Raw genomic sequence first — 10,608 nt, forward strand, 5'->3', positions numbered from 1 at the left:
AGTCTTCTAGTTTCACATCTTGCAACTAGAGTCTCTAGGTTTGAGTGACTTTTGCAAATCAGGTTAAGCCATCGGTTTGTGACCAAAATACCCACGGCAGAATTTTTTCAACTCCCTCAAAAAGACCAAAATGTCCTGATACGTGGAAAGGCAAAAATTAACTACGTAAAAAGATGAAAATATCCCGTATTTTTTTAAATGTACGGTACGTCGCGCTCCATATGATGATCCAATTGGTCCACCTGTTGGGCCACCAGGTAATTAGGTTGTGCACAAAAAATCAATTTCGTAGGATGATCCTATAAAAGCTTACATAATGTGCGGTCCCTCCATAGATCAGAGGGTTAGGATCATCATATTAAAATGATTTTTTGGCCACAACTTAATTACGTTGTGGCCCAACAATTGGACGGATTGGATCATCCTATGGAGTGGCAGTACAGTACTTTTTGAAAAATACGGGTTTACACTGCCACCCATCATATAAAATCTCTCCATGACGATCAATAATAAGTTTTCAATCCAGGGTGTGGGAATATCATTTCTATATATACCAGCTTTTTATGCATGGGTGTCAAAAGATGGGCCCACTCCATCAAAACGTGACATGTAAAATTGTGGACCCACGATGCACATGGGCTGGGTTTGAATTGAGCTGGTGGGACCCATCCTATCAAAACACATCACTGACGTAATTTTCACATTTTCACATATAAGGACATTTTGGTCTTTTGTGAGTAAAAAAAAATCTGCCATGGGTATTTTGGTCACAAATTGATGGAATGACCTGATTTGCAAAATCCACCCAAACCTTGTGAATCAATTCGAAAATTATGAAACTAGAAGACTCTTTTGGAAAATAAAGCAAAGTAGAAGACTTGTTTTGCAAAAACTCCTTATTTGTTATTATCCTTGTATTTTTTAGTTTTGTTTCGTATTTTTACGTTAAAAAAATAAGTTGTGTTTTTTCCCTATCGTTTGGGGCTTTTCATGCTCTCCTCACTTTCACACTCCCACCCTCTCAAATCTATCCCTCCACACATCCCTCACAATTGGCCCTACTAATATTCCATGGAATTTTTTTTACATGTTTGCGAAACATGCCCGTGTGTTTTGTAATTTTAAAATCCTCACAGAGAAGAAATAAATCATCTTGTATAAAACTTAATTAATAAGATGATATTTTCACACCCCGCAGTACCCATGGCCCTCCTTTTAACGTGATTTGACATCAAAGAGTGTTAAAGTTGCCCCCACTGTTCACGGCAAATCACGTTGGAAGCATGGTTTTAAATTTCGAATGAAATCCGATTTCGATGGAGACCGACACCGAAACCACCAAAAACCGAAACGGTCATTTATTTTGGCCGAAATTTCAGTTTTTCCGAAATTTGACTCAAAAAATCTGTTTTTTTAAAAATTAATTTAATATTTCACCGAAATTCCAAAATTTAATATTTAATAAAATTTTGATTTTGATTTTTGTACCAGATTTCGACCGAAATTTCAAAATTTCAGGGTCCGAAACCGGTACCGAAACTGAAATTTTAAACGTTGGTTGCAAGTTATAAGGGGGTGCATGTTGCAGAGATGGGTGAAAATATCATCTCCCTTTGATAAAATTGTTTTAGCTAATGCATTTTAAAACTACCATTTTCTAAGTGTTAATATCCTTTTTTGAGGCACCATTAATTATCAAGAATTTTTCTTTATTCCCAAACCTATTACCCTTTTCTTTTCAAAAAAAATCACTTGAGCCCTCTACCTCAGTTGATTAAGGCTTTGGTAATCACGTTGAGGTTGGAAGTTCAATCCCAACTCACCTATCCTAAAAACAACCAAATAATAATAATAATAATAAAGGATAATATCGATAGATTTTAAAATTTCTATACAACCTACATGGTCTTTACTCTTTACTCTTTTACTCTGTACAACAAATAAAATAATTTGGCTGCTGATATGTGCAACCTCCCTTCTGTTCTGATATTCGCACCCCCTCTATTTTGTACAAAAGAAAACCAACATAAAAATCGGTAAGTAATTACAGAACAATAGTATGCTTATTTAGTAAGGACGACTGGCACGCATTCGGCTCCCCCAAGATGATGACGTGGCACGAGTATAAGACCTTCTCTTCAAGCCCTCTAACTGAACCTCCCAATCTCCGAAACCCGCTTTTCTCACCCGCCTTTTCTTCAACGACACCCCCTCCAAACCATTCTTATTAAGAACACGGTAATCGTAATCCTCCCGGAGCAGAGGATCCGATAAAACCCGGTAAGCCTCTCGGGCCTGGATGAATTGTTGGGTGAACTGATGTTTATTCTCCGATGACCGACACGTGTCGGGATGCCATTTTCGAGCCAGCTTTCGGAACGCGGCCTTGATCTGGCCCGGGTCCGCGTTCTCGCTCACGGAAAGAAGCTCATACATGCTCTGCTTCTGATGCTCTGTTTTGGCCCAGGCCCGAACTGTGAACCGGACGTTTTGGGGTCCAGGTTTGGGGCTGAAAAGTGGTTTTAGAGGGGTAACTGGTTTTGAAGAGAAGGAGAGATGGTGGGATTGCATGGTTATTTTGCTCGTTTTCTACAAGAAATTGTTTTGTAAGGGAGAAAAGATAGGAAAGGAGGTCTGTTTTGTGGGGGTTTTATAGAAGGGATATAGTAGAGAGAGTTTGGTGAGAAAGATAGGGCAGAATACAGTTTGTTACGTCGACCTCCCACCCACCCACCTGCCTAAATACTTTCACTTGTGACGAAGTTTCTTTCTAGACTTTTGTGTGAAGGGACGAGGAAACGGGTTATTTCCTTTTCCCTCCTTTTCTTTGTCGGCAAGAAATGAAAGTATGAAACCTTACACACGTTTAAGAAACACAGAGTGTTTTGCTGCAGAAACCCGGCACATTCACGTCACATGGCAATATGGCATGGCATAGGGAGGGTAGTTTTGTCATTTGAAAAAAATACAACCTATAATAACTACATATTGACTAGAGAGGTTGTTTCACCTGGGTGGCTAGGGGTGGCCAACCGGTTCAGTTCTCAGTCCTTGGTTACTTCTTTTTTTTGGTTCTCGGTTCCCGGTTCCATGAACCGTAAGAACCAAGCCGAACCATAGTACATAGTAGGACCGGACCGAACATAATCGGTCCGGTCCGGTTCTCCGGTTCTAATAGCTAATTACTAATTACTAATTATAATTTATAAAAACTTTTAATTAAAGTTACTTTCTTATTATAAGAATCGTATTAACTATTACTTATTAATATTATAAGTAATTTATATTAATAAGTATATGTATAATAAAAATGTAAAAAATATTATATATATATATATATATATATATGAGAATACGGTTCCTGCGGGTGCCCTCAGGAAAGTTACCTGCGGTGGCTTGCTAAATCGATTCCCATTGGTTGAAAGAGAGAAGCCGAAGCCACCACTAGCGCTGGAAAAAATAAAACAAAAAAACCAAACAGAGGGTTTTTTTGTCTCTATGCGTGGGAGGGTTTCAAGCGGGTTTCAAGCTTCTTCAACCGCTTGATGGCTTCTCTGCAACCATTTCAAGCCTCTTCGTCTAGCATCTCCTCTTCTTCCAAAGGGTTTCTCGCCTCTCACTCTCGCTCAAGTTCTCAGGTAAGTGGTTCGAACCCTATCTGTTTTTTTTCTTCTTTTAATCTGTGAGAGGGTTTTGTTTTTTTTCCCTCTTTTTCGTTTTTTCCCCTCTAGGGTTGGGTTTTTTTCTTCCCTAGTGAGAGGGTTTCGAGCTTCTTCAACCGTTTGATGGCTTCTCTGCAACCATTTTTCTTCCCTCTGTTTTTTTTTTCCGTTTACTTTGTGTAAGGTTACAGTTTTTTTTCTGGTTTGGTTTTCTTCCATGATTGACGTCAAAGAACTGATTTCCAGCCATTGATAGTCGGGTTTATGACAGAGAGAGGTGGGAACATGTCTTTCTTTCTCTTGTATTGAAAAACCTGTGATTTTGATCATGTTATCATGTGTTTGAATGTTTACTCTGATTTGATGTTTGAAATTGAAGATTTTCCTGTTTCCAGCTATCATTGACAGAGAAAGAAAAGCACAGCCCAAGACTCTCTAGTGGGCTTTTGGGTTTTAATTTGTGACTTGGATTACATAAGATTTCTGTTCACTCTTGTTCTTTACTGTCCCCACTTGATTAGAGTGATTAGACTTATTTGTAATCACTCTAACCCAGTACTTAAAAAATCAGATTCAATAATGGAATTGAATTGTGTTATTGGATTGTTCACTTGACCGAGTCAAACATTGTTTTTTGGGTTAAAAAAAAATGAAGGCTGATCTTTTCTAATCTTAAGATGACATGAAAGGGATCAGACAAGATTTTAATAAATGAAAACCCTACTTAATAAATGAATTAAATAGGGTTACCTATTTTTTTTGTTTAATTGAGATACATGGATTTGGTCTGGAATGTAAGTGTCATTTCCCTTACGTTGGCTTAGTTTATTTCATAATGCTTTCTAAGGAATATTTTACGTACGTTTTAATACAGGGAAAGAATGGTTACAGTTATTTCAAATGGGTAGATGAAATGCAAAGAGGGGTGGGACGTGAAGTTGAAGACAATGCGGTACGCCGGTACCTATACGAAGAGGGCTGGAAAATCAACGCTCTGTGAAGAAGTACTTGATGAGAATCATATATTCTATCATGTTTCTTATGTTGATAATAATTATCTTTTTTGTACTCGTTATTGTAAATTACAAATGAAGACTCAATGAGACAGATGAAATCTGTCCTGTACTTGTTGTATGAAGTGTTTGAAACTTTTGGATATAGCTACTTGTCTTTAAAAACTTGTAGATCAATGTTTAATGTGGTGGATGAAATCTTATGTTTCCAAGAAAATGGTAACTAAAGACGGCATAAATACTGCAAAAAACTGCTCAAATGTCATTGCTCTAATATCAATTGTGACAAAATTGATGGTTTTGCCAAGCAGTATAAACCAACGAATTTTAATGGATGGATGGAATACACTCCCTACAACACAGGTGATGACCAATGGTTCCGATCATCTAATTTGGCATCAAATGTGCATTGGCTCATGCCACTCCGACGGAGTTCTGTCCCAGCACTAGTATAACCCCCCCTAAATCTATTCTCACTCACCAAAATCTGACCAATTGATCGGGTCTATTTAAAAAACAAAGTGATTGCCTTCAATTACATTTCTTACAGTTATAAAGGCATGAACAAACTACGGCTTGCTATGGCCATGTTGTTCAACTCCATTGTGATAGCAATACCCAATCAAGATTCTTTAAAAAAATGGGTGATTTGGTGCAACAGATATCCATCATGAGTCGATACTCAGTACCTGTATCGCAAGCTTAGCTCTTTGCCCTTATCAATAGGGGCACTGCACTCACTCTCATAGATTGATCAACCAGGTTAGATCACCTCTTGGATATATGCTAATTGACACATAATAGCTCAATTAATTTACAACTGCATAGATTAAATTCTACAAGTCATTATTTTAATGTTACAATAAGTCAAGGTCCATTGTGATTTCATATCAGACCAGTTCCTATTCATAAATTAGCTCCAAATTGGGATGCTTAGAGATGAACAAATGTATCTGCCCTTTGCTTCTGGGCATTCAAAAAGGAATGTCTGTGGAGAGGCCACATCGTCTGTATGCACGAGTGTTGTCAGGATGCAATATCTTCTTCTTCATCTTCATCCCCCTCCTCCCTTGTAGTCATCTCCTCCATTATATGCATCTATAGGCAGAAATAAACATTAACTCACATGGTTTTAAAATTTACAACAAAAAAAAAAGACAATCTTTACATTTATAAATTAAAAAAAAAAAAAGCTTCCAAACCTTATGAGAACGATGTAGGGATCTTCTAAGAGGAGAGGTAAGTTCATGTATCTTCTTCTACATTTGTACAGAGCTCTACAACTGAAGACAAAAAATGAGAGAATTTAGATGAAAAAACCTTTTTTATGATGTTGAAAACCATGAAGCCCTAAAGCCTAAAATAGGTAACCCTACTTAATTCATTTATTAAGTAGGGTTTTCATTTATTAAAATCTTGTCTGATCCCTTTCATGTCATCTTAAGATTAGAAAAGATCAGCCTTAATTTTTTTTTAACCCAAAAAACAATGTTTGACTCGGTCAAGTGAACAATCCAATAACACAATTCAATTCCATTATTGAATCTGATTTTTTAAGTACTGGGTTAGAGTGATTACAAATAAGTCTAATCACTCTAATCAAGTGGGGGCAGTAAAGAGCAAGAGTGAACAGAAATCTTATGTAATCCAAGTCACAAATTAAAACCCAAAAGGCCACTAGAGAGTCTTGGGCTGTGCTTTTCTTTCTCTGTCAATGATAGCTGGAAACAGGAAAATCTTCAATTTCAAACATCAAATCAGAGTAAACATTCAAACACATGATAACATGATCAAAATCACAGGTTTTTCAATACAAGAGAAAGAAAGACATGTTTCCCACCTCTCTCTGTCATAAACCCGACTATCAATGGCTGGAAATCAGTTCTTTGATGTCAATCACGGAAGAAAACCAAACCAGAAAAAAAACTGTAACCTTACACAAAGTAAACGAAAAAAAAAAAACAGAGGGAAGAAAAATGGTTGCAGAGAAGCCATCAAACGGTTGAAGAAGCTCGAAACCCTCTCACTAGGGAAGAAAAAAACCCAACCCTAGAGGGGAAAAAACGAAAAAAGAGGGAAAAAAAAACAAAACCCTCTCACAGATTAAAAGAAGAAAAAAAAACAGATAGGGTTCGAACCACTTACCTGAGAACTTGAGCGAGAGTGAGAGGCGAGAAACCCTTTGGGCGAAGAGGAGATGCTAGACGGAGAGGCTTGAAATGGTTGCAGAGAAGCCATCAAGCGGTTGAAGAAGCTTGAAACCCGCTTGAAACCCTCCCACGCATAGAGACAAAAAAACCCTCTGTTTGGTTTTTTTGTTTTATTTTTTCCAGCGCTAGTGGTGGCTTCGGCTTCTCTCTTTCAACCAATGGGAATCGATTTAGCAAGCCACCGCAGGTAACTTTCCTGAAAGCACCCGCAGGAACCGTATTCTCATATATATATATATATATATATATATATATATATGTAGGTAAGTTACCTACACACTACCTTAAAATACAGTGGGGGCCCACATTGTTTGGGTGATCCAAACCATTCATTTGAATGGTCTTCACATAGATAGGGTGTCCACAAAAAATCAGATCCATAGGATCATCCTAACCATTCAAACTATGGAGGCAAAAAATGGACTAATTTGTGAAGGTTTATACACGTCCATTTTACCTCAACAAATCGTAGGGTTGGGATGATCCTATGGATCTGATTTTTTGTGGACACCCTATCTATGTGAGGACCATTCAAATGAATTGTTTGGATCACCCAAACAATGTGGGCCCCCCACTGTATTTTAAGGTAGTGTGTAGGTAACTTACCTACACAAGTGTATTTTTAAAAAGTTTGGTTCTTCGGTTCCAGAACCGAACTAAGAACATTAGACCCGGAACCGAACTGAATAAGTTCGGTTCTTCATCAGTGGAACCGAACCGGACCCAAAGTATTTTTAAAGAGTTCGGTTCCGGTTTAGTTCTTCGGGTCTGGTTTGGTTCTGGCCACCCCTATCGGTGGCGACTAAGTGGGTCACCTAACCTCTATGGCGATTAAATGGGTCACCCTTAGTCTACTCAGTCACTTTCTTGTAGATAGTTGAGATCAAAAAGCCATTTTTCAGCGAGACTAATCTCAGCCATTCATGGGCTGATTTCAGTCAACCACTTATTCCTGAAAGTTGTGTCTTGCGCATGAAGGAGGACGACCCTTCCCTCAAAGCGGGTCGAGAGGCCGATCTTCCCTTTGAGAAGATCAATCTGTTGCATCTCACCACCTTATTTCCTCTATGAGGGAGAAAGAAAATTGATGAACCTGCGGATATTGTATCGGAGCAAGGCATGGATGATCCAACAATCGGACATTTCGAAGCAAAGGTGAGTTCTCTTGTTATGGGACAAGAGAGAATGATCGAAGCGATGCATTAGTGGCAAGGGAGATAAAATCACTCATAAGATAAAGCCAGGAGTTTTTAACAAGTGATGAGGCTATTTGTTGGTTCCATATTCATTTACTATATCATTATTTTATAAAATAACAGTGTAGGGCTCTAGTAAATAAATATAATTTTGAGTCCAACAATAATTTTTGAGTCTTATAATCAGCTTTGGACTCACAATCAGTTATCAAAATCCAAAACAAAGAAAGCCTTGAGATTTGAGAATCTGATGGGTTGGAGACCGTGGAATAGCCTATGGAAATGTTTGATTTGATTCACTCCTAATCCAGAGAATCAAAGTAGGGATGTTCATTATTCGGCCATAACCGAAATAACCGTCCGAACCGAATTCATTCGGTCATTCCGGTTCAGTTATTCGGTGATTCAGTTCAGGTTCGGTTCTTTATTTTACAACATTCGGTGATTTGGTTTCGGGTTCGTTTCTCATAAAAAAATTCGGTTTAACCGAAAAACCAAAAATCTCGCCCTTTATATACTAAAAGACAAGAAACTTGAGGGAGAACATAAAAAAAGTGCAGTGCTGATAACATTTAAGAGAATAAACTAAAATTATTGAAAGTTAGTTTGAGGGATGTTATGAAAATTATTCTCTTGAGTTCTAAAAATTTGGACAATAGTTAATGTTTAATGACTAATTCAACAATGTTTTAAAAAGTACTTAGCCATTCAACAAAAAATCAACAATGTTTTCGAAACAAGGACTGCTGGGCAAAAAGGTCTTATAATGATTAATAAATCTTATTTAATTATTATGGTGGTCAGTAGGAATTCAAGTAATGCATATAAAAGATTACTTAGACAGTAAGTAACACACTAAATTTACAGTTGGCCAGGTCATAAAAATTCTTGATTGCAACTAATTAATATCCATGTCTTAAGCAACCTCATAAGACTTATCCATGTCTACCTAAGGTGGCATGAAAAAGTCTAACAGCTGAATTTACCTTTATCTTAAGGTGAAAATTGTCCAAAAATATGTATTAGTGAAAAATTATAATTAAAAGCTTCCTCCACTTTTTATGATGAAATTCCTCACCTAATTAAACAATTTATGAGAATTTAGGAATTGTAACAACCCTCAGCAGCAAATGCAAGAAAACTATATAATAAGGAAATATATGACATTATTTACAGTATTATTTTATTTAAAAGATAGATCAGATGAGCTGACCATTGACCTATCTTTGTTATTATGAAGCTTCCCTCAATTTAATATGAAGACACGAAAACAAAATCAGGTGAAGTTCGATTTTACACCCACGATTTGGATAAGACTAACCAAGGTGTTGGGCTTATCTATTTACCCTAAACTTGCTCATTTGATCACTGGCTCTTTTCAATCTCAACCACCTTAGTTTAATTACCCATTTGATTAAAATAGCAGACAGCATATGTAGGCGGCACGGCATGGCATTCTCAAATATTTTGTTACATTTGACATTTTTCCTACCCCCCTAATTTAAATAGGTTTTCTATATGATATGTGTCTCTCTATGGGTCGACACGCGTTTAGAAACGCCCTCGGTTGGTGCCACATCGCCCAACCAAATTTTCAAAAGTGACACATATTGCACGTAGAATGGGTCCGTGTGGCTTATGTGATGTCTCGTGTGCACCCTTCGAGCACTGAATAGTATGTCATGGACATCATGGCTGACGCTGAAGCAACACCCATCATTTTCAAGCTTAAGCATAATATTTATGTATATATCTATACAAAGACTGTGATTAAGCTTAAGCATAATATTTATGCAAAATCCCCAGCTGTGATTAAGCTTCCCATGTCTTAATACTCTGGGCTGAATTTAATGAATAAACACTTGCACTGCAAACGTGGCTGATGTCATGTAGTAGTAGTGATTTATGCGCAAGATATTTCTTCTTTTGTTACAACACTGCACCCAAATTCTAAAGAAAAATAGTAAATGGAACTAGCACGTACAATAAAGTTTCACCCATAAAGTTCACTAATCTTGAACTTTTTTACCTATTTTCTACTGGGTCATGGAAAATCTTGACTGAAACCAATTAATAAGAACAGAAACTATTATTTTCAATGGACCATTGTTTTTACAGAGCAGCTTCGTTCAAAGGAAGGGTTTTTTTACGTGCATGAAGTGTGTGGAATTCATCTTTCTTAAAAACTACTTTGAAGGACCCAATCTGTCACGTGAATGTGATCAGGCCAGCAAGCACAAGTCTGGCCCCATGTCCATCCTAACTCTTCGATCCATTAAAGTTCTGTAAAGATCAACAGTTTCTTACCTGTCCCCATGCAGAATATAGGTTGAACTTTCTCCTACCACTTAAAAACCACCAAGGCTCTATTTCTTTCAACATAAAATGAGTGTAAAACAAATGTTATGCCCACTTCAAGTGAAAAAACGAATGTAAAATTTGTTTTACAATCGAAAGAAGGGGAGCCACAAAATCGCTGGAAAAAAACCAGTTTTTACTCTTTCCTTATTGGGCTAAGGTTTCCCGG

General features: G+C 37.3%; 1 protein-coding gene and 2 long non-coding RNA genes across 3 annotated transcripts; 1 reads left to right on the plus strand and 2 right to left on the minus strand.

Annotated features, from left to right (window-relative positions):
* Positions 1-2,067: 2,067 nt before the first annotated feature.
* On the minus strand, positions 2,068-2,571 carry LOC143880603 (chaperone protein dnaJ 20, chloroplastic-like). The gene has a single exon (XM_077383590.1). It carries the CDS (start codon positions 2,569-2,571, stop codon positions 2,068-2,070), a length of 504 nt encoding a protein of 167 aa, XP_077239705.1.
* A 758-nt stretch (positions 2,572-3,329) lies between these two features.
* LOC143881021 (uncharacterized) lies at positions 3,330-4,840 on the plus strand. The gene is made up of 2 exons (XR_013251830.1): positions 3,330-3,638; positions 4,537-4,840. It is a non-coding gene; the product is annotated as an uncharacterized LOC143881021 (long non-coding RNA).
* Positions 4,841-5,457: 617 nt separating this feature from the next.
* LOC143881022 (uncharacterized) lies at positions 5,458-7,108 on the minus strand. The gene is made up of 3 exons (XR_013251831.1): positions 6,821-7,108; positions 5,878-5,958; positions 5,458-5,773 (listed from the first exon to the last, which is right to left on the minus strand). It is a non-coding gene; the product is annotated as an uncharacterized LOC143881022 (long non-coding RNA).
* Between the last annotated feature and the right edge of the window lie 3,500 nt (positions 7,109-10,608).

Source organism: Tasmannia lanceolata, unplaced genomic scaffold (genome assembly GCF_043159265.1).
Source record: "Tasmannia lanceolata isolate RefF3 unplaced genomic scaffold, GAP_Taslan_0.1 ptg000007l, whole genome shotgun sequence".
NCBI classification, from domain to species: Eukaryota; Viridiplantae; Streptophyta; class Magnoliopsida; order Canellales; family Winteraceae; genus Tasmannia; species Tasmannia lanceolata.

Excerpts from the sequence above, each read along its gene's own strand:
- LOC143880603 (XM_077383590.1), bottom strand. The coding sequence starts at position 2,571 with ATGCAATCCCACCATCTCTCCTTCTCTTCAAAACCAGTTACCCCTCTA.